The sequence below is a fragment of the Pimephales promelas genome, chromosome 10, assembly GCF_988280905.1.
Source record: "Pimephales promelas chromosome 10, fPimPro1.hap1.1, whole genome shotgun sequence".
Taxonomy (NCBI): Eukaryota; Metazoa; Chordata; class Actinopteri; order Cypriniformes; family Leuciscidae; genus Pimephales; species Pimephales promelas.
In genome coordinates, this window is record NC_142778.1 from 4,892,752 (window position 1) to 4,916,261 (window position 23,510).

A 23,510-nucleotide genomic window follows, 5' to 3' on the forward strand; every position below is an offset into this window, starting at 1 on the left:
CATGATGACTAATATATATATATATATATATATATATATATATATATATATATATATATATATATATATATATATATACATATATATATATATATATAACAATTTTATAATTAATTCCTTAAACACCTCAGAGAAAAACAATGTTACTGTTACTGAAATTACCGCGATGAATAAAAAAAGATAATAAGTATAATCACAAGATTAATAATGTATGTATCATTTTTCAAAATTTGATCATAATTTAAAATACCAAAAAGTATATATTCATATATAAAAGAAAATCGCACAAAAAAAAATGCAAAATACTTCCAAAGACAGTAACTTCGAGCCCTAATCATATGAGGCGGAAGTTACATCATTTCCGCATTAAGCCACTGACGTGTCTGATCGTGAGTTAAGTGTTGATTCTCACGGCAGGCAGCAGTGCGTGCGCACGTTACTTCAAGCGCTGAGTAACTTTGGAGTACTAATTTATTTTTTTACACGGTTTCGTTTTTGTTGAACGTTGTTTGTTCTGTCATAACCTAGAATTGGGTTATTTCGTGTTTGGCAAAGATGCTGGACTTCTTCGCCATCTTCAGTAAAGGGGGAATCGTGTTGTGGTGTTTCCAGGGGGCCGGAGTCTCTGAATCCTTTACCGGGCCTGTCAACGCTCTCATCCGCTCCGTCATCCTCCAGGTGAAGTCCCTGCTGTGGATTGTTTAATTTAGTAACGTTATATAGGCAGTGCAGATATCGCCATCTCCTAGCCCAGCTAACACATGGGTTAGTGAGGGTGTAATGTTGGTAGGTTGTAATGTAGGCAGGTTAACGTTACTATGGGAACTATATTTTAAAGATGATGTAAGAGCACGAATATTGACATATAGATGATGCAATAGATGGCATCTGAATTTTAGTTTTGGATTGTAACTTACATGTTGTGAAGTCAAATGCGTTGCGTAATACTGCACGTGCTAGCTTAGACAAACATAGCTGAATATAGACACCTTTCATGTTTTTAGTTTATATTATTTTAGGGCTATTACTATTGCTGATTGTAAATAGTCATTTTTTATTTTCAAGAAAAACATGCATATAAATTCTTTAAAGAAATGACATTCTTATCTTACTCTTTCTGTTTGCAGGAGAGGAGTGGGAATAACTCTTTCAACCACGATAAACTCAGTCTTAAATACAAGCTGGACAATGAGTTTGAGCTTGTGTTTGTGGTGAGTTTTTTTTTTTTTTTTTTTTTTTGAATTTTTTAGTGCAAATAAAGTTCAGTCAGTGTCCCATGGCTCAACCGTCCTGATGCCTGATCCCTGATCGTGTGCTTCTGATGTCCCAGGTGGGTTTTCAAAAGAACCTGATGCTGAAATACGTGGATAAGTTCATAGATGATGTCCAGCTTCACTTCAGAGATCGATACAAGAATGAGCTGGAGCAGAGAGGTGCCCTAAAGTTTCTGCTCAATAATTTTGAGTTTGGAGAGGACTTCCACAATCTTCTACGGTGAGAAAATACCTTTATTCCTGCATGTCAGGAATAAATTACATTTTTAAAATATATTTATTTTAAATTCTAACAATGATACTGTTTTTATTTTATAAAAGAAAATTAGCCTTGGTAACCAGAAGAGACTACCGTACTACTAGCTTAAATAAAAGATTACAATTACAATTTTTCCAGGGCGGCGGAGGACCGCAGCAAAGCTAAGGCCCCCGTACCTATGAAGCATTTCGCAGAGTCCCAGAAATCCCAGAAAACTGTGAAGTCTATGATGGAGATGAAGGATGGAGACAAAAGCAAGGAGCAAGGAGGCAAGAAAAGTAAAAATGCCAAGAAGGAAGGTGAGAAATGTGAAAGACGAGGCAGTGGGGAGTAAGTGGTGTTTAGAAGTTTGTTAGTGTGACGCTTTCGTTCTTTTTCATCAATTCTCAGGAGGAGATCAGACTAAAGCTGCTTCACAGACCGTCTCTAAAAAGACTGTGGAGAACGGAGCCGAAGGTCTGACCGCAGAGGAGATTATTGAGAGGAACCGTGCCAAGTTCATCAGCAAGCAATTGGGTGGCGGAAAACCAGAGAAGACCTCCAGGTAGAAAACATGATGAACTGTGTGAATGCATTGCAGATGAAGCCACTTTTGATCACTAAATGACTTTCAATTTAACCCTCAAGTTGAGTTCTACACAATGGACTTTGGACTCATCAGAATTGGACTTTATAACTTGCAATTGCGACTTTATATCTCACAATTATGGGGGGAAAAAAGTTGCAATTGTCTTTTAAATTTGTTTTACTTAATGTCCAAAACAAGCTTCCTTAATAAGCTTTTATTGCTGTTTTTTTTCCACAGTAAGTCCCCTAAACCCCAGAAGCCAAAGGGGAAGGCCAACCGGGTGTGGGATATGGGTGGGAGGAACACTGGAGATCTGGACTACAGTGGAAGCAATGGCAACAACTACAGTGACGCTCAGACACAAGACCATGAGGCCTCAGCTGAACCGGTGAGCAGTGACCCTCCAGGGCCGAGTTTGGGGAACCCTGCTATATGGGCTTCAGACAATCGCCACACGTAATTTTACCTAGTTGATTCTCATGTAATCTGAAATCCAAATTTAAATTTAATCTAGAGCAAGAGAGTGCTTGCGAGACAGATCAGACTGTGCTCCAAACTGTGGAGAATGAAGGACCAGAATTTTCTTTTTTGCGTGAACTATCCCTTTTATAGGCTGACAAAAGGTTCATTTATAGGGTTGTTTAATACTTTTAAATGAATTGCAGATGAATCTGTCTGTGTTCCTCTCAGCTGATCCAGGTGGATTCAATGAAAGGTGACCTGAGGGGTGTGGATTATGAGTCCACAGATGAGGAAGAGGATGAAGAAGTGGAGGAGGAGAAAGTTGTGGTGCCCGACACTAACAAGAAAGGGTAACATTTTAAAATCTCGACTCTGTTCTTTCAATACTCTCACAAAATTGAATTTTTTGTATGCTGCTGCTGCTGAATGTGTCATGGTTTGAATCCTTAGATGGTGATTCTGTGCTTGTGTCTCTGCAGAGCTAAGAAGGGTGGTTTTGGGGGAATGTTTGGCATGCTGAAAGGCCTGGTCGGATCTAAGAACCTGACTCAGGAGGACATGGAGCCAGTTCTGGACAAGATGAGGGACCACCTTATTGGTATGACATCGCTCTTGCTCCATGGCACCTCATTCAAAAAATTTTTTAATGAAATTGTGACAGGGTTTCTTTAGCCATGGACAAACTGGAAATACTGAGATGGTGTTTTCCTGGCCTGGAAAAGTCATTGCAATGAATGAGTCAGAGACATTTTGATTTTGACTTTACATATTTCTAGTTGGATTTCTACTAACATATTTAATTATATGAAGGTGTGCTAGGGAAATCGTGTAAAAGATTACAGAAAAACAGTGTAAAAATGTTAACTAGAATAAATAGAAATAAAAGGATTCAATTAAAGGGTAAAAATGAAGTAGGAGGAAGTAAAAATGTGGGTAATACAGGTTGAAAAGGGCAGAAAATTTGTGATAAAATATGATTAAAGTTAATAAATTTGATGGAATAAAAACCTCTTTAAATAAAAAAAATATTTCATAGATATTAAATACATCCAAAAAAAAACTGTACTATAGGTGAAGTTTAATAATTATTTGAGTTAAATAAAAATATGTATTAAATACTTAAATAAAATGTATATTAATGAATACATCCAATACAGAGCTATAGGTAGAAAAAGGTGAAACAAAATGTGTTTAAATAAAATTAATAAAAAAAAAATTTAATGAATAATAAATGAAGACATCTACAAGTACAGGTAGAATATAGGTTGAAAAGGTAGAAAAGAAATAGCAATAACAGTACCGTACTATTGGTAGAAAAATCTGATTTAAATTAATAAAAAATAATATAAATAGATATTGATACAAGTAAATAAAAATACATAATAAAATTCAAATGTGAGTAAAATAAATAACATTTGATTTAAACAAATAAAAATAAAATTTGATTTAAAAAAATTATACATCGAACAGTACAGTAACATAGGTAGACAAAAGCATAATAAAAATGTAGTTACAATAAATAATTTAAAGGTGCACTTTGTAACTTATGGCATCTCCAGTGATTAATAAACAAAATTGCATGAATAAAGCCAGTAAATTCTACATAATTACATGCAACTAACCCTGTCTGTAACAAGGGCAGCTTAAATTTAAATATAACCCAAGCCTACATTTATAACTGGATCAAGCTAGCTGCAATTTGAATTTTGTCTCTTGTTCTTCTAGCCAAGAATGTAGCAGCTGAAATATCCTCCCAGCTCTGTGAGTCTGTGGCCAAGAAACTGGAAGGCAAAGTCATGGGCACTTTCACCAGTGAGTAAAACAGACACACACACACACACACTTGCTGAACAGCCCGTGCAAACAAGAGCCTTCCCACAGACATGTGCACGTTCTCACGCCAGCACCTCGAGTGCATGTCTCTTCTCTTGTTTTCGGTCTTCCTGTTGTTAATGTTCCTCTTCTGTCTCCTGTCCAGCTGTGGCCTCTACAGTAAAGCAGGCTCTACAGGACTCTCTGGTGCAGATCCTGCAGCCCAAGCGGCGTGTGGACATCCTGAGGGACGTGCTGGACGCTCGATCTCAGCGCAAACCCTTCGTCATCACATTCTGTGGGGTCAACGGCGTCGGCAAGTCCACCAACCTCGCCAAGGTGAAGTTAAATAAAAAAAACGCGCTAGTAGAAATTTAAAGTCTGGAATACCTGGAAAGCTTTTGTTAAAGTGCTATTTAAATGTGAGAAATTATTATTCATTTGTTTTATTATTAATATATTGTCAGCATTGTCATAACTCCAGTCTTCAGTGTCACATGATGCTTATATTTGTATTAACAAAAATGGTAAAACTTTACAATAAGGTTTCATTAGTTAGTTCATGTTAGCTAATGTTAAGAATGAACAATACTTCTACAGGATTAATGTTAATTTTTTAACATTTACTAATATATTATTAAAATCAAAGTTTGTATCAGTTAACATTAGTTACTACTTTGAATTAACATGAACAAACAATGAATGACTGTTTTTATTAACTAACATTAACAAAGATTAATAAATACGGTAACAAATGTATTGATCATTGTTAGTTCATGTTATTTGGTTAACTAATGAACCTTATTGTAAAGTGTTACCACAAATAAATAAATTATATATATATATATATATATATATATATATATATATATATATATTATTGGTGATAAAATAACTGCTTAATATTTTTGTAGAAACCTTTTTTTTTTACCTAACCCTAATAAACAGGATTTATTTTAAAAAGTCTTGCACCATTACTCATGTCTTTACTGACAATTTAATGCATCCTTGCGGAATAACAGTATTAATTACTTAATTAATTGTTTTATTTTTAATAGTAGTGCATCACAATTTCGCAAAAACATCTTCAATATTGCTAATAATAAAAAATGTTTCTTCAGCAGTAAATCAGCATATTGAATCAAATCTAACGGTCATGTGACCATTTCCTCTTGTACAGATCTCTTATTGGCTGATTGAGAACGGCTTCTCTGTGCTCATCGCGGCGTGTGACACGTTCCGCGCGGGTGCGGTGGAGCAGCTGAGGACTCACCAGCGGCGTCTGAACGCTCTGCACCCGCCGGAGAAGCACGCGGGACGCCCCGCCGTACAGCTCTTCGAGAAGGGTTACGGCAAAGACGCCGCTGGGATCGCCATGGAAGCTATCGCCTTTGGTAAAATCCACGTGATTTTAATGAAAGAAATGAAACCTTTCCATGGACTCGCTGGTTAACGCATCTCTCTTTCTCCAGCTCGTAACCAGGGTTTTGATGTGGTGTTGATCGATACAGCCGGCCGTATGCAGGACAACAAGCCTCTGATGACGGCTCTGGCGAAGCTGATCGCGGTCAACACCCCGGACCTGGTCCTGTTTGTGGGAGAAGCTCTGGTGGGCAATGAAGCTGTGGATCAGCTGGTAGGTGTAATGCCAGATATAGCCTATAGGTGGCTCTGCTTTATAGAGTGGTGCAGGTATGACATCACTTTGTATGCCAGTTAGCATTCTAGCACTTTTGGTTACCTTGTCCTGAAGTCAATGGGTGTTTTGAATGGAGTTTTGGTTAAGTGGTTGGGTTGGTGCTCTTATGAACTATTGTAATGTTCTGGGAAAATGTGTTGATAACTGAGAGTTGTCGGAAGCCTAGCGAAGGGGACCGTGATGTAGTTTGTTCATAGCCTACCTTTAGCTTTTTACTTCTGGCAACTGCATTTAGGCTTCAAAATTCATAAAAGGGTTAACAGCTCCCTGGAGGAGGATTTCCGTGAATTATGACTTAAATTATGCTTTTATTATGTTAGAAATGTTGTTGTTGTTTTTTTATAGAAATTGTTAACACAATGTGTGTGTGTGTGTGTGTGTGTGTATATATATATATATATATATATAAAATATTATAATATAATAATTTATATAATATAAACTAATTTATAAAATATAATTTTTATTAAAAAAATATTTTTTTATGATCTTATATTAATTAAAAATATTTATGTTATTATATATATTTTAATTTTATATTAAAATTATTGTATTTTATTTTATATTAATTAAAACAATTTTATTTTATATTAATTAAAATGATAATTTTTGTATTTTCTATTTGTATTTTTCTAAATTTTTTTCTTAGTTTTATTCATTTTAGTACATCTAGTTTAACTAAATAAAAATGGGAAATTTTATTTTAAGTGAGAACATTTCATTCTAATTGTAAAAAAAAATATTTAGCAATATTGCTGTTTTATAGTATTTTTAATCAAATAAATAAACCTCGAAAGATTCCACATGGCAACTTGCATGTATAATAATGCTATTGATAGCCTTTAATAATTCATTAAATTAAGGAAAAGTAAAAGCAGGATAATTCAACCAAGAACAAACAGTAACCCATTTTAGGTCATCCTGATACGTTCTGTTTTTATTGGATCCACTTAAATGTGGGAAATCGATGTCAGAAACCAGTCCTGACGTTCATAACGCATATTTCAGATCAGTCTGTAATGCATGTTTTGTAGGTGAAATTTAATCAAGCCCTGGCTGATCATTCCAAGACTGACAAACCCAGGCTTATCGACGGCATTGTTCTCACCAAGTTCGACACCATCGACGACAAGGTATATGACTATTTGAATCCTCACGTTTTACGTTCCTGTGGAATGAACCTTGTTTAAGAACTTCCCGTGTGTCCTGCAGGTGGGCGCTGCCATCTCCATGACCTACATCACGGGTCAGCCTATCGTGTTTGTCGGCACCGGGCAGACGTACAGCGATCTGCGCAGCCTCAACGCCAGGGCTGTGGTCAGCGCGCTCATGAAGGCCTGAGCTACAGCTTCCTGTGAATGCAGACAAGCCTATGTGTCGTTTTGGTTTACTACAGGTTTAACTGAAATTCAGTTTATATTTAGGAGCCCTCTTGTGTTTTGTTCCAGGAAAAAGAAAAGTGTTTTGATTCAGTTTAATGAGTGGAAGAAATAACATTTGACTTAATCTCACCTCAGCAACCGTTTTTGATTGACATGCAACACAGCCAATCAGAGAGCAGCAGCTCCAAACGCTCATTTAGGTCGTTTCATTCAAGATGAGAATGAGATGAGGAAAGTATTTTTGCACTTTTCTGCCTCTCTTCGCTACGATCAAGTGTTCTCATGCGCACTTCCCCGCAAAAGAAAAAATGTTATAAAAGAAATCTAATATATTCTAAATGTATTTTGTCTACTTTTTATTTGATTTAATGTAGGTACATTCAGCAGATTGCCAGCCACCCCAAACGGTCTCAAGAATTCATTACCATAGTGCCTCAGCTCATTACATTCGCAGTTGTTCCCAAAAACTGCCTTTCTCATTCTTCCTTTTTTACTCAGGCATTTCATGTCACTTGATATGAAAGTTATTAAAAGTTATTGAAAGATTTGGTGCTTAAGGTTTAAAGGCCTTTACACCTCAGCAAAGAGAGAATGCTGCGTATACCAAACTATCTGAACCCCTACAAAGTTACATTTGTATCGAGTCGTTAGTAACCGTACTGTCATTTTCTTTTCTTTCAGATCCCTTCATGCTTTTATTTTAGAACAAAATCAGGTTTTAATTCTCCTCATAATAATTTGCGCTAGCACAATGGCAAGACTGGAGAGCTTCATCGGGAAGATTTGTCGTACTTTAAGAATGTGTAATATTTCTTAAATAAAGCTGCTATAATAGCCTGTAATGAGACCTGTTTTGTTTGTTTGGTTGGCTGCTGGGAATTTGTTTCCTGCACAAAACTGGTCTGTTCACCACATCATTTTGAAAGAAATGAGACAAATAGACATGCCTGTTGCATTGCATAAACAAACGTGATGTGTTATTCCCTGAATCATAACTTTTATAGGCCGGATCTTATGAATCAGTCAAAAAGAATCTCAAATTACCGGTTTAAATCCATATATACATGACGTCATGAATATGAAGGAAGTTTTATGCATGTTTGTGACAACTGTAATTAAGTGTCATTCGCTCAATTATGACATTTTAATGCAAATATGACATTGTTTGAGATGTTTTTATGGCACTTTGACAAACCAATGCATCATAACCTGTCAGTGTTTTTTTTTTCATGATAACTTGACATTACTAAGACAACTCAACCTGTCATAAACATGACCTAGCAGATTAATGATCAAACTTAAGAAACCACCTAGCTTTATTGGTTAACATTACATTAAACTGTCAGGTGGTTGCTTTTGACATTGGCTGTCATGAAGCCATTATCACTCTTTAATGACAAATTCAATTAGTACCACTGTAGTTGAGGTCACGAAAAATATTCATGACAGTTATAATGGCCTCATTACAGCCAATGTCAAAACCAACCACATGACAGTTTAACTTCATTTAATGTCAGGTTGTCATGACAAAGACACTGACAGATTATGATGTACTGGTTTATGTCAAGATGTCAAAACAAAGACATCTCAAACAATGTCATATTTGCATTTAAAATGTCATTATTGAGCGAATTACACTTAATGACAGTTGTCATAAACCCTCCTACTGTACATGTTCATGGTTATGAAGGCGTCGTAAGTGTTTCCCATTTTTCAAATAAAACTTTCGTCAGGAGTTGTAGGAAGGTTCTCTCTCACCATATTGTGCTATGCAAAAGTACGCTTATTTCATCAACCGCCATAGATAACCAACTAAAAGAAAGTTACACATGGACACACCCACTCGTAGTGTTAAAAATAAGATGGATGGATGTAATTCGCTGTTTCTATTTGCTTTCAGTAATGACAACACATTTGGTACCAAACAGATGTTTTATTTTAAAATAGCATATAAATACCTAAGACGTGTGGAGAGATGCTTAAACAGCGGTCCACTGGAGTTAAAATACAAAAAGTTTATCAACAACGGTTTCCTTTATTTTTTTATGCATTACTGGCCAAGCATTTAAGACTATAAATGGGAACTAACTTTCAAAGTGCAATAAAATGTGCTGAAAGTTGTGTGGCTTGAGAGGAATGATGGCATTATGTCATTCTCCTCAGTCTCGTGATAAGTTCAAGTAGATTCATGGAAGCTGAAATACAGATTTAGTTGTAAAAGAAATGCCCTGAGTCATATTTCAACCAATTAACATATACACAAACTAGAGGTTAAACGTTTGGAATAAAGAGTTTTGTAATGTTTTGGAAAGATTATGCTCGCCAACGCAAAAAACATGTTTTAATGAAAAATACAGTAAAAACATTTTAACATATTTGAAAATAATTTATTCCTGGCATGCCAAGCTGAATTTTTCAGCAGTCTTCAGTGTATGATCCTTTCCCAAATTGTTATAATATACTCAGTTATTGGTACATAATTATTAATAATAGTTATTATCAATGTTAAAAAACAGTGCTGCTTATTTTTGTAAAAACAAAAAAAAAAACACGATACTTTTTCAGAATTCTTTGATGAATCGAAAGTTCAAAAGAACAGCATTTATTTGAAATAAAATCTTTTGTAACATAAAGTGTTTCCTGTCACTTTTGATCAATTTAATGAATCCTTGCTTAAACGATCATCATGTAATGATGCTGAAAATTCAGCTTTGCATCACAGGAATAAATTACATTTTTAAATATATTAGAATTATGTTCTTTTACATTGTAATAATATTTCATAGTATACTGTATTTTGATAGCATGACTTGAAAAAAAACGTAATTATTCCAAACTTTTAACCAGTTGTGTGTACTATATAGTGTGTGTAAACATGGTGTTTTTTAATTTTATTTCTCTTTTAATTTTGGGATTAAAAATGCCCATTGATATTTATTTTGTGAGGTTCAGTCACTAATTAAATATTGCTGGTGCATTTGATGATGTGAAAAATTGGAATTGAGAAACCACTTCATTTGACCGCTCATGTTTAAGATCAGACTGGCCCTGAACATCATTCTTGGCCCACACTTCAATTACCACATAAAAAAAAAAATCCACAAATTTCTCCTTCACTCACATGTAGAGTTAAACATTTTCTGAGTTGCAGGAGTTCACAGTTTGCCAGGTGGTGTTTTTACAGACGTCTTTCCCGTGTGAAGCGGACCGGTACTGACGGCGCTCGGTTTAAAGTCCCCGTGAAATCAAAATTGAACCTATTTACTTTGTTAGCCCATATTACTAGTCTTGTGGTGAACAATTAATCCGTGCAAGTGAATATATATTAAAAAAATGTTTTACCTTAGTAATCTTTAATCAAAATCTGAAAAGTTACTTCCGGTCTGGAACGGTTTCTTTTTCTGATGACGTAGGTTTCACAGTTTGGGTGGGGAAACGCTTAACCACTCCCCTCAAACCGTTAGTTTGCTATGAGCGAGAGATGGAGAGGAGGAGCGCTAGAGTAAAACCCTGCCCTCTGTTCAATATTCCGTTTCACTTGGAAATACGTCACAGCACTGGAGAAAAATCGTTTGCAACTTCCGGTTCACGGGGACTTTAAGTATGAGAAAGGAGTCTGTTGTGCGTGAAGATCTAGTCATGCCAGACCTGTGCGGCGGAGCTGTGGATATGTTCTCAGACTGCCACTTGTGTCACGAGTGTAAGTCTGGGCAGAGAGACAGGAAGAGCTACAATGAAGATCTCATTATTACAACAGAAGCATCAACTGATTTCATCACAGGAAGCCACAGCGCACATGAGCTCAAGAGCAGAAGAGTGCAGGAGAAAAGTGTAGCGAGTTTAAAATGACAGCAGCCCTTGTGCTGCCTTCAGGCCTATGGTTCTATCATTCTAGAAGCATGCATTTAAGGAAAGATAAGGGATAAGGAGGAGAAAAGGTGTCGCCATGCTCCAGTCAAACGCTCAAATTGCCTTAGCATGCAAGCCAGGCAACAACACGAAAGCTGTCTTAACCTTGCAGGAGGTTTTTCTGGGTCGTAAAGCCATTTTGACTCTCTTCGCCTTGTGAGATGGGAGATCCTGAACGAATCGAGCAAATGAATAGGTGAAAACCTCAAACATCGCATATGACGTGTCTTAAAGTGATACTCCACTTTTTTTGGAAATGGGCTCATTTTACCACTTCCCAAGAGTTAAACATTTGAGTTTTACCGTTTTCGAATGTATTCAGCCGATTTTTTGATATTTAGAAGACTATCAGTAACCAGACAGTTTGTGTTCTCATTGACTTCCATAGTATATTTTTTCCTACTATGGAAGTCAATGAGACCAGAGACTGTCTGGTTACTGATATTCTTCTAAATATCAAAAAATCGTCTGAATACATTAGAAAACGGTAAAACTCAAATGTTTAACTTTGGGGGAGTGGTAAAATGAGCACATTTCTAAAAAAAAAAGTGGAGTATCCCTTTAAAAGTGAAGCCCGAGCTTACCCCAACCGTTGGTCACTACGTCCCGGTCCACATCCCGGTTGCAAATCTCGTTGGCCAGCCGCTCGAAGTACTCCGGCAGGTCGGCGTATTCGTTTCCGTACGAGATGACCTTAATGCCTTTGTCCAGCATGTTATCTCGAAGCTTTTTGAATTCGCCCACGTCCTCGCGCCGCACCAGCATGAAGTGCTCAAGGTCAGACTTGTGTTTGACCGCCTCGAGAAACAGTGCCTGGAAGGTGGTGTCGTCCACTGTCCTCCCGCAGCCCAGGAACACAAAAGACTTGGTTTCGTAGAGTTTCTGGATCTCCCTCTGCAAAAACGATATTAGAACTGACGATATGGAGCGATGGCAGATACAGTTTAAGGATCACCGAGAAATAGCAGACCAAAAAAAAGGTAGTTCTAATTCAAAACATGTTCATGATGATTTCATTTGATTTTAAAAAACTTTTATAGCATTTTCAAAAAACACGAAATATATCTTTCAAGGTAAAAAGTATTTATTTACATCATGAATTATTAATTCATTATTTTTTAATTCTGCAAGTTAATCTCACTACATGACTTTGATTTTGGTGAACTTTCCACAACAAATACAATCTAAATGAATTTCACATCATAGAAGATGGGTGTTCAAATTGCTATGTATGAATTTTATTTTTCTATGCATTTTTGAATAAGTTAATTGATCAGACAAAGAAATGTTACATAATTGACCATCAATATATTATTTTATGCTGCTTTTATCATATAAACTTTATATAATGCTGAAAAAGAGGGCTGCAAGGGTTAACAGGTCACTGGAGGAGTATTTCAGTGAATTATGACTTTAATAATGCATTTATTATGTTGAAAAGTTTTTTTTTAATAGAAATCGATACTTTTATTCAGCAAGGATGCATTAAATATATAATAAGTCTTTACGGTCACTTTTCATCTGTTACTAGATTTCTATTTTAAATAAATGTTGTTCTTTTGAACTTTCTTTTCATCAAAGAAACCTGAAAAAAAATGTATCACGGTTTCCAGAGAATATGAAGCAGCACAACTCTGCAACGTTGATAATAATAAGAAATGTTTTGTTGATTAGTAAACCAGTATATCAGAATTAGAGGTGGGCCGTTCTCCCTGTTAACATGCTGCTTTAACGTGAGACTCTTATTGAGTGATTAAAAAAAAAAAATCGCTGTTAATCTATTCTCAAAGTTGGGTTGGGAGCTGGGTCTATACTACGCAAGCTATGATGACTTTCACCTTGATATTTTAGTGCGGATGTATACCTAGCCAAATTGCACTGATCCAACCCCTCCCACCTTACATATACCTAATCCTACCCATCTCCAGCCCCTGATCACTAACTCCACCCCCCCCCCCCCCTAGCCCTACCCATCTCCACCCTCTGGTCACTAACCCCACCCCTAATCCTACCTATCTCCACCCTCTGGTCACTAACCCCACCCCTAATCCTACCCATCTCCACCCCCCGATCACTAACTCCACCCCTAACCCTACCCATCTCCACCCCGACTCTTATCCCCACCCCTAATCCTACCCATCTCCACCCCCCCCCCCCCCCCCGATCCCTAACTCCAACCCTAATCCTACCCATTTCCACCCCCTAATCCCTAACCCCACCCCTAACCCTACCCATCTCCACCCCGACTCTTATCCCCACCCCTAATCCTACCCATCTCCACCCCCTAATCCCTAACCCCACCCCTAATTCTACCCATCTCCACCCCGACTCTTATCCCCACCCCTAATCCTACCCATCTCGCGCTGACCCATCTTGTGCCACTGTCGTCAGCAAGTCGTTTCCCATCATGCTTTTGATCAGCGCAGTCGGTGGAGAGCAACTGCGCGCGACTGCAGAATCCGACCCTTCCGTTCTCGGACACATTTCTAACCGGCATGCATCTCGCGCTGATCACCGGTGATCGATTCTGCGCAGATTTTGCTCATCTCAAACGAGCCTAACACTTCGAGCCCTGATCATATGAGGCGGAAGTTACATCATTTCCGCATTAAGCCACTGACGTGAGTTAAGTGTTGATTCTCACGGCAGGCAGCAGTGCGTGCGCACGTTACTTCAAGCGCTGAGCAACTTTGGAGTACTAATTTATTTTTTTTACACGGTTTCGTTTTTGTTGAACGTTGTTTGTTCTGTCATAACCTAGAATTGGGTTATTTCGTGTTTGGCAAAGATGCTGGACTTCTTCGCCATCTTCAGTAAAGGGGGAATCGTGTTGTGGTGTTTCCAGGGGGCCGGACTCTCTGAATCCTTTACCGGGCCTGTCAACGCTCTCATCCGCTCCGTCATCCTCCAGGTGAAGTCCCTGCTGTGGATTATTGTTGAATTCAGTAACGTTATATAGAAAGTGCAGATATCGCCATCTTAGCCCAGCTAACACATGGGTTAGTTAGGCTGTGAGGGTGTAATGTTGGTAGGTTAACGTTACTATGGGAACTATATTTTAAAGATGATGTAAGAGCACGAATATTGACATACAGATGATGCAATAGGTGACATCTGAATTTTAGTTTTGGATTGTAACTTACATGTTGTGAAGTCAAATGCGTTGCGTAATACTGCACGTGCCAGCTTAGACAAACATAGCTGAATATAGACACCTTTCATGTTTAGTTTATATTATTTTAGTGCTATTTCTATTGCTAATTGTAAATATTCATTTTTTTTTTCAAGAAAAAAACATGCATATGAATTCATTAAAGAAATGACATTCTTATCTTAATCTTTCTGTTTGCAGGAGAGGAGTGGGAATAACTCTTTCAACCACGATAAACTCAGTCTTAAATACAAGCTGGACAATGAGTTTGAGCTTGTGTTTGTGGTGAGTTATTGTAATTTTTTAGTGCAAATAAAGTTCAGTCAGTGTCCAATGGCTCAACCATCCTAATGCCTGATCGTGTTTCTGATGTCCCAGGTGGGTTTTCAAAAGAACCTGACGCTGAAATACGTGGATAAGTTCATAGATGATGTCCAGCTTCACTTCAGAGATCGATACAAGAATGAGCTGGAGCAGAGAGGTGCCCTAAAGTTTCTGCTCAATAATTTTGAGTTTGGAGAGGACTTCCACAAGCTTCTACGGTGAGAAAATACCTTTATTCCTGCATGTCAGGAATAAATGACTTTTTTTTTTAAATATACTCATTTTAAATTCTCACATTCTTCAGCCTTGGTAACCAGAAGAGATTACCGTACTACTAGCTTAAATAAAAGATTACAATTAAAATTTTTGCAGGGCGGCAGAGGACAGCAGCAAAGCTAAGGCCCCCGTAACTATAAATCACAAAAGCAAGGAGCAAGGAGGCAAGAAAAGTAAGAAGGAAGGTGAGAAATGTGAAAGACGAGGCAGTGGGGAGTAAGTGGTGCTTAGAAGTTTGTTAATGTGACGCTTTCGTTCTTTTTCATCAATTCTCAGGAGGAGATCAGACTAAAGCTGCTTCACAGACCGTCTCTAAAAAGACTGTGGAGAACGGAGCCGAAGGTCTGACCGCAGAGGAGATTATTGAGAGGAACCGTGCCAAGTTCATCAGCAAGCAATTGGGTGGCGGAAAACCAGAGAAGACCTCCAGGTAGGAGACATGATGAACTGTGTGAATGCATTGCAGATGAAGCCACTTTTGATCACTAAATGACTTTCAATTTAACCCTCAAGTTGAGTTCTACACAATGGACTTTGGACTCATCAGAATTGGACTTTATAACTTGCAATTGCGACTTTATATCTCACAATTATGGGGGGAAAAAAGTTGCAATTGTCTTTTAAATTTGTTTTACTTAATGTCCAAAACAAGCTTCCTTAATAAGCTTTTATTGCTGTTTTTTTTCCACAGTAAGTCCCCTAAACCCCAGAAGCCAAAGGGGAAGGCCAACCGGGTGTGGGATATGGGTGGGAGGAACACTGGAGATCTGGACTACAGTGGAAGCAATGGCAACAACTACAGTGACGCTCAGACACAAGACCATGAGGCCTCAGCTGAACCGGTGAGCAGTGACCCTCCAGGGCCGAGTTTGGGGAACCCTGCTATATGGGCTTCAGACAATCGCCACACGTAATTTTACGTAGTTAATTCTCACATAATCTGAAATTGAAATTGAATCTAGAGCAAGAGAGTGCTTGCGAGACAGATCAGACTGTGCTCCAAACTGTGGAGAATGAATGACAGAATTTTCTTTTTTGGGTGAACTATCCCTTTTATAGGCTGACGAAAGGTTCATTTATAGGGTTGTTTAACACTTTTAAATGAATTGCAGATGAATTTGTCTGTGTTCCTCTCAGCTGATCCAGGTGGATTCAATGAAAGGTGACCTGAGGGGTGTGGATTATGAGTCCACGGAGGAGGAGAGAGTTGTGGTGCCCGACACTAACAAGAAAGGGTAACATTTTAAAATCTCGACTCTGTTCTTTCAACACTCTCACAACATTGAATTTGTTGTATGCTGCTGCTGCTGAATGTGTTTTGGTTTGAATCCTTAGATGGTGATTCTGTGCTTGTTTCTCTGCAGAGCTAAGAAGGGTGGTTTTGGGGGAATGTTTGGGATGCTGATAGACCTGGTGGGATCTAATAACCTGACTCAGGAGGACATGGAGCCAGTTCTGGACAAGATGAGGGACCACCTTATTGGTATGACATCGCTCTTGCTCCATGGCACCTCATTCAAAACACTTGTTTACAATTTTTTTTTAATGAAATTGTGACAGGGTTTCTTTAGCCATGGACAAACTGGAAATATTGAGATGGTGTTTTCCTGGCCTGGAAAAGTCATTGCAATGAATGATTTTGATTTTGATTTTGACTTTACATATTTCTAGTTGGATTTCTACTAACATATTTAATTATATGAAGGTGTGCTAGGGAAATCGTGTAAAAGATTACAGAAAAACAGTGTAAAAATGTTAACTAGAATAAATAGAAATAAAAGGATTCAATTAAAGGGTAAAAATGAAGTAGGAGGAAGTAAAAATGTGGGTAATACAGGTTGAAAAGGGCAGAAAATGTGTGATAAAATATGATTAAAGTTAATAAATTTGATGGAATAAAAACCTCTTTAAATAAAAAAAATATATTTCATAGATATTAAATGCATCCAAAAAAAACTGTACTATAGGTGAAGTTTAATAATTATTTGAGTTAAATAAAAATATGTATTAAATACTTAAATAAAATGTATATTAATGAATACATCCAATACAGAGCTATAGGTAGAAAAAGGTGAAACAAAATGTGTTTAAATAAAATTAATTTTAAAAAAATTTAATGAATAATAAATTAAGACATCTACAAGTACAGGTAGAATATAGGTTGAAAAGGTAGAAAAGAAATAGCAATAACAGTACCGTACTATTGGTAGAAAAATCTGATTTAAATTAATAAAAAATAATATAAATAGATATTGATACAAGTAAATAAAAATACATAATAAAATTCAAATGTGAGTAAAATAAATAACATTTGATTTAAACAAATAAAAATAAAATTTGATTTAAAAAAATTATACATCGAACAGTACAGTAACATAGGTAGACAAAAGCATAATAAAAATGTAGTTACAATAAATAATTTAAAGGTGCACTTTGTAACTTATGGCATCTCCAGTGATTAATAAACAAAATTGCATGAATAAAGCCAGTAAATTCTACATAATTACATGCAACTAACCCTGTCTGTAACAAGGGCAGCTTAAATTTAAATATAACCCAAGCCTACATTTATAACTGGATCAAGCTAGCTGCAATTTGAATTTTGTCTCTTGTTCTTCTAGCCAAGAATGTAGCAGCTGAAATATCCTCCCAGCTCTGTGAGTCTGTGGCCAAGAAACTGGAAGGCAAAGTCATGGGCACTTTCACCAGTGAGTAAAACAGACACACACACACACACTTGCTGAACAGCCCGTGCAAACAAGAGCCTTCCCACAGACATGTGCACGTTCTCACGCCAGCACCTCGAGTGCATGTCTCTTCTCTTGTTTTCTGGTCTTCCTGTTGTTAATGTTCCTCTTCTGTCTCTTGTCCAGCTGTGGCCTCTACAGTAAAGCAGGCTCTACAGGACTCTCTGGTGCAGATCCTGCAGCCCAAGCGGCGTGTGGACATCCTGAGGGACGTGCTGGACGCTCGATCTCAGCGCAAACCCTTCGTCATCACCTTCTGTGGGGTCAACGGCGTCGGCAAGTCCACCAACCTCGCCAAGGTGAAGTTAAATAAAAAAAACGCGCTAGTAGAAATTTAAAGTCTGGAATACCTGGAAAGGTTTTGTTAAAGTGCTATTTAAATGTGAGAAATTATTATTCATTTGTTTTATTATTAATATATTGTCAGCATTGTCATAACTCCAGTCTTCAGTGTCACATGATACTTATATTTGTATTAACAAAAATGGTAAAACTTTACAATAAGGTTTCATTAGTTAGTTCATGTTAGCTAATGTTAAGAATGAACAATACTTCTACAGGATTAATGTTAATTTCAACATTTACTAATATATTATTAAAATCAAAGTTTGTATCAGTTAACATTAGTTACTACTTTGAATTAATATGAACAAACAATGAATGACTGTTTTTATTAACTAACATTAACAAAGATTAATAAATACGGTAACAAATGTATTGATCATTGTTAGTTCATGTTATTTGGTTAATTAACTAATGAACCTTATTGTAAAGTGTTACCACAAATAAATAAATTATATATATATATATATATATGAAGAGTTCAGATGCAAAAGCCTCTAAGTGCCATTTGAAATTTTCTTCTAGAATGATCATTTTTATCAAGCTTGTATAATTAAGTTCAGTGATTTCACTTAAATTGCAATGATAATTACCTATTAATTGTTATTTAAGTGAAATTACTGAACTTAAATATACAAGTTTGATAAATCATCATTAAAGAAGAAAATTTCAAATGGCATTTAGAGGCTTTTGCATCTGAACTCTTCATATATATATATATTATTGGTGATAAAATAACTGCTTAATATTTTTGTAGAAACCTTTTTTTTATTACCTAACCCTAATAAACAGGATTTATTTTAAAAAGTCTTGCACCATTACTCATGTCTTTACTGACAATTTAATGCATCCTTGCAGAATAACAGTATTCATTAATTAATTAATTGTTTTATTTTTAATAGTAGTGCATCACAATTTCGCAAAAACATCTTCAATATTGCTAATAATAAAAAAATGTTTCTTCAGCAGTAAATCAGCATATTGAATCAAATCTAACGGTCATGTGACTATTTCCTCTTGTACAGATCTCTTATTGGCTGATTGAGAACGGCTTCTCTGTGCTCATCGCGGCGTGTGACACGTTCCGCGCGGGTGCGGTGGAGCAGCTGAGGACTCACCAGCGGCGTCTGAACGCTCTGCACCCGCCGGAGAAGCACGCGGGACGCCCCGCCGTACAGCTCTTCGAGAAGGGTTACGGCAAGGACGCCGCTGGGATCGCCATGGAAGCCATCGCCTTTGGTAAAATCCACGTGATTTTAATGAAAGAAATGAAACCTTTCCATGGACTCGCTGGTTAACGCATCTCTCTGTCTCCAGCTCGTAACCAGGGTTTTGATGTGGTGTTGATCGATACAGCCGGCCGTATGCAGGACAACAAGCCTCTGATGACGGCTCTGGCGAAGCTGATCGCGGTCAACACCCCGGACCTGGTCCTGTTTGTGGGAGAAGCTCTGGTGGGCAATGAGGCTGTGGATCAGCTGGTAGGTGTAATGCCAGATATAGCCTATAGGTGGCTCTGCTTTATAGAGTGGTGCAGGTATGACATCACTTTGTATGCCAGTTAGCATTCTAGCACTTTTGGTTACCTTGTCCTGAAGTCAATGGGTGTTTTGAATGGAGTTTTGGTTAAATGGTTGGGTTGGTGCTCTTATGAACTATTGTAATGTTCTGGGAAAATGTGTTGATAACTGAGAGTTGTCGGAAGCCTAGCGAAGGGGACCGTGATGTAGTTTGTTCATAGCCTACCTTTAGCTTTTTACTTCTGGCAACTGCATTTAGGCTTCAAAATTCATAAAAGGGTTAACAGCTCCCTGGAGGAGGATTTCCGTGAATTATGACTTAAATTATGCTTTTATTATGTTAGAAATGTTGTTGTTGTTTTTTTATAGAAATTGTTAACACAACGTGTGTGTGTGTGTGTGTGTGTGTGTGTGTGTGTGTGTGTGTGTGTATATATATATATAATATTATAATTTTTGTTTATAATTTTATAAATTAATTTATAAAATATAATTTTTATTAAAAAAATATTTTTATTTTTTTATGATCTTATATTAATTAAAAATATTTATGTTATTATATATATTTTAATTTTATATTAAAATTATTGTTTTTTATTTTATATTAAATAAAACAATTTTATTTTATATTAATTAAAATGATAATTTTTGTATTTTCTATTTGTATTTTTCTAATTTTTTTCTTAGTTTTATTCATTTTAGTACATCTAGTTTAACTAAATAAAAATGGGAAATTTTATTTTAAGTGAGAACATTTCATTCTAATTGTAAAAAAAAATATTTAGCAATATTGCTTTTATAGTATTTTTAATCAAATAAATAAACCTCGAAAGATTCCACATGGCAGCTTGCATGTATAATAATGCTATTGATAGCCTTTAATAATTCATTAAATTAAGGAAAAGTAAAAGCCGGATAATTCAACCAAGAACAAACAGTAACCCATTTTTAGGTCATCCTGATGCATTCTGTTTTTATTGGATCCACTTAAATGTGGGAAATCGATGTCAGAAACCAGTCCTGACGTTCATAACACATATTTCAGATCAGTCTGTAATGCATGTTTTGTAGGTGAAATTTAATCAAGCCCTGGCTGATCATTCCAAGACTGACAAACCCAGGCTTATCGACGGCATTGTTCTCACCAAGTTCGACACCATCGACGACAAGGTATATGACTATTTGAATCCTCACGTTTTACGTTCTTGTGGAATGAACCTTGTTTAAGAACTTCCCGTGTGTCCTGCAGGTGGGCGCTGCCATCTCCATGACCTACATCACGGGTCAGCCCATCGTGTTTGTCGGCACCGGGCAGACGTACAGCGATCTGCGCAGCCTCAACGCCAGGGCTGTGGTCAGCGCGCTCATGAAGGCCTGAGCTACAGCTTCCTGTGAATGCAGACAAGCCTATGTGTCGTTTTGGTTTACTACAGGTTTAACTGAAATTCAGTTTATATTTAGGAGCGCTCTTGTGTTTTGTTCCAGGAAAAAGAAAAGTGTTTTGATTCAGTTTAATGAGTGGAAGAAATAACATTTGACTTAATCTCGCCTCAGCAACCGTTTTTGATTGACATGCAACACAGCCAATCAGAGAGCAGCAGCTCCAAACGCTCATTTAGGTCGTTTCATTCAAGATGAGAATGAGATGAGGAAAGTATTTTTGCACTTTTCTGCCTCTCTTCGCTACGATCAAGTGTTCTCATGCGCACTTCCCCGCAAAAGAAAAAATGTTCTATGAAAAAATCTAATATATTCTAAATGTATTTTGTCTACTTTTTATTTGATTTAATGTAGGTACATTCAGCAGATTGCCAGCCACCCCAAACGGTCTCAAGAATTCATTACCATAGTGCCTCAGCTCATTACATTCGCAGTTCCCAAAAACTGCCTTTCTCATTCTTCCTTTTTTACTCAGGCATTTCATGTCACTTGATATGAAAGTTATTAAAAGTTATTGAAAGATTTGGTGCTTAAGGTTTAAAGGCCTTTACACCTCAGCAAAGAGAGAATGCTGCGTATACCAAACTATCTGAACCCCTACAAAGTTACATTTGTATCGAGTCGTTAGTAACCGTACTGTCATTTTCTTTTCTTTCAGATCCCTTCATGCTTTTATTTTAGAACAAAATCAGGTTTTAATTCTCCTCATAATAATTTGCGCTAGCACAATGGCAAGACTGGAGAGCTTCATCGGGAAGATTTGTCGTACTTTAAGAATGTGTAATATTTCTTAAATAAAGCTGCTATAATAGCCTGTAATGAGACCTGTTTTGTTTGTTTGGTTGGCTGCTGGGAATTTGTTTCCTGCACAAAACTGGTCTGTTCACCACATCATTTTGAAAGAAATGAGACAAATAGACATGCCTGTTGCATTGCAAAAACAAACGTGATGGTGTTATTCCCTGAATCATAACTTTTATAGGCCGGGTCTTATGAATCAGTCAAAAAGAATCTCAAATTACCGGTTTAAATCCATATATACATGACGTCATGAATATGAAGGAAGTTTTATGCATGTTTGTGACAACTGTAATTAAGTGTCATTCGCTCAATTATGACATTTTAATGCAAATATGACATTGTTTGAGATGTTTTTATGGCACTTTGACAAACCAATGCATCATAACCTGTCAGTGTTTTTTTTTCATGACACCTTGACATTACTAAGACAACTCAACCTGTCATAAACATGACCTAGCAGATTAATGATCAAACTTAAGAAACCACCTAGCTTTACTGGTTAACATTACATTAAACTGTCAGGTGGTTGCTTTTGACATTGGCTGTCATGAAGCCATTATCACTCTTTAATGACAAATTCAATTAGTACCACTGTAGTTGAGGTCACGAAAAATATTCATGACAGTTATAATGGCCTCATTACAGCCAATGTCAAAACCAACCACATGACAGTTTAACTTCATTTAATGTCAGGTTGTCATGACAAAGACACTGACAGGTTATGACGTACTGGTTTATGTCAAGATGTCAAAACAAAGACATCTCAAACAATGTCATAATTGCATTTAAAATGTCATTATTGAGCGAATTACACTTAATGACAGTTGTCATAAACCCTCCTACTGTACATGTTCATGGTTATGAAGGCGTCGTAAGTGTTTCCCATTTTTCAAATAAAACTTTCGTCAGGAGTTGTAGGAAGGTTCTCTCTCACCATGTTGTGCTATGCAAAAGTATGCCTATTTCATCCACCGCCATAGATAACCAACTAAAAGAAAGTTACACATGGACACACCCACTCGTAGTGTTAAAAATAAGATGGATGGATGTAATTCGCTGTTTCTATTTGCTTTCAGTAATGACAACACATTTGGTACCAAACAGATGTTTTATTTTAAAATAGCATATAAATACCTAAGACGTGTGGAGAGATGCTTAAACAGCAGTCCACTGGAGTTAAAATACAAAAAGTTTATCAACAACGGTTTCCTTTATTTTTTTATGCATTACTGGCCAAGCATTTAAGACTATAAATGGGAACTAACTTTCAAAGTGCAATAAAATGTGCTGAAAGTTGTGTGGCTTGAGAGGAATGATGGCATTATATCATTCTCCTCAGTCTCGTGATAAGTTCAAGTAGATTCATGGAAGCTGAAATACAGATTTAGTTGTAAAAGAAATGCCCTGAGTCATATTTCAACCAATTAACATATACACAAACTAGAGGTTAAACGTTTGGAATAAAGAGTTTTGTAATGTTTTGGAAAGATTATGCTCGCCAATGCAAAAACATGTTTTAATGAAAAATACAGTAAAAACAGTAA

General features: G+C 36.7%; 3 protein-coding genes across 4 annotated transcripts; 2 read left to right on the forward strand and 1 right to left on the reverse strand.

The window, feature by feature from the left end:
- The first annotated feature begins 374 nt into the window (after nt 1-374).
- On the forward strand, nt 375-8,298 carry LOC148977288 (signal recognition particle receptor subunit alpha-like). The gene is made up of 14 exons (XM_089135324.1): nt 375-678; nt 1,128-1,211; nt 1,331-1,494; nt 1,672-1,832; nt 1,924-2,077; nt 2,339-2,489; nt 2,792-2,913; nt 3,043-3,161; nt 4,289-4,375; nt 4,542-4,714; nt 5,556-5,769; nt 5,848-6,011; nt 7,109-7,207; nt 7,287-8,298. Exons 1-14 carry the CDS (start codon nt 556-558, stop codon nt 7,413-7,415), a joined length of 1,944 nt encoding a protein of 647 aa, XP_088991450.1. The 5' UTR covers nt 375-555; the 3' UTR covers nt 7,416-8,298.
- A 1,071-nt stretch (nt 8,299-9,369) lies between these two features.
- On the reverse strand, nt 9,370-12,339 carry LOC148977289 (protein FAM118B-like). Its single transcript, XM_089135329.1, has 4 exons — nt 11,950-12,339; nt 11,471-11,536; nt 11,059-11,162; nt 9,370-10,689 (listed from the first exon to the last, which is right to left on the reverse strand). Exons 1-3 carry the CDS (start codon nt 12,128-12,130, stop codon nt 11,149-11,151), a joined length of 261 nt encoding a protein of 86 aa, XP_088991455.1. The 5' UTR covers nt 12,131-12,339; the 3' UTR covers nt 9,370-10,689; nt 11,059-11,148.
- Nucleotides 12,340-13,983: 1,644 nt separating this feature from the next.
- LOC120460004 (signal recognition particle receptor subunit alpha) lies at nt 13,984-21,984 on the forward strand. 2 transcript variants are annotated; one of them, XM_089135325.1, is made up of 14 exons: nt 13,984-14,276; nt 14,718-14,801; nt 14,895-15,058; nt 15,213-15,301; nt 15,393-15,546; nt 15,808-15,958; nt 16,254-16,351; nt 16,481-16,599; nt 17,738-17,824; nt 17,990-18,162; nt 19,231-19,444; nt 19,523-19,686; nt 20,797-20,895; nt 20,975-21,984. In XM_089135325.1, exons 1-14 carry the CDS (start codon nt 14,154-14,156, stop codon nt 21,101-21,103), a joined length of 1,848 nt encoding a protein of 615 aa, XP_088991451.1. In that variant the 5' UTR covers nt 13,984-14,153; the 3' UTR covers nt 21,104-21,984. The 2 variants fall into 2 exon arrangements, with proteins under 2 accessions (XP_088991451.1, XP_088991452.1); XM_089135326.1 differs by having other exon boundaries at nt 15,213-15,289.
- The last annotated feature ends 1,526 nt before the right edge of the window (nt 21,985-23,510 follow it).

Bases quoted from the DNA above. Each gene is read 5' to 3' on its own strand.
- LOC120460004 (XM_089135325.1), top strand. From the start codon at position 14,154: ATGCTGGACTTCTTCGCCATCTTCAGTAAAGGGGGAATCGTGTTGTGG. The intron at 15,547-15,807 runs GTAGGAGACATG...TTTTTTCCACAG, and splicing joins AAACCAGAGAAGACCTCCAG to TAAGTCCCCTAAACCCCAGA. The intron at 17,825-17,989 runs GTGAGTAAAACA...TCTCTTGTCCAG, and splicing joins AGTCATGGGCACTTTCACCA to CTGTGGCCTCTACAGTAAAG.
- LOC148977289 (XM_089135329.1), bottom strand. From the start codon at position 12,130: ATGCTGGTGCGGCGCGAGGACGTGGGCGAATTCAAAAAGCTTCGAGAT. The intron at 11,537-11,949 runs GTAAGCTCGGGC...CGATTCGTTCAG, and splicing joins CGTAGTGACCAACGGTTGGG to GATCTCCCATCTCACAAGGC.
- LOC148977288 (XM_089135324.1), top strand. From the start codon at position 556: ATGCTGGACTTCTTCGCCATCTTCAGTAAAGGGGGAATCGTGTTGTGG. The intron at 1,833-1,923 runs GTGAGAAATGTG...ATCAATTCTCAG, and splicing joins TAAAAATGCCAAGAAGGAAG to GAGGAGATCAGACTAAAGCT. The intron at 2,078-2,338 runs GTAGAAAACATG...TTTTTTCCACAG, and splicing joins AAACCAGAGAAGACCTCCAG to TAAGTCCCCTAAACCCCAGA.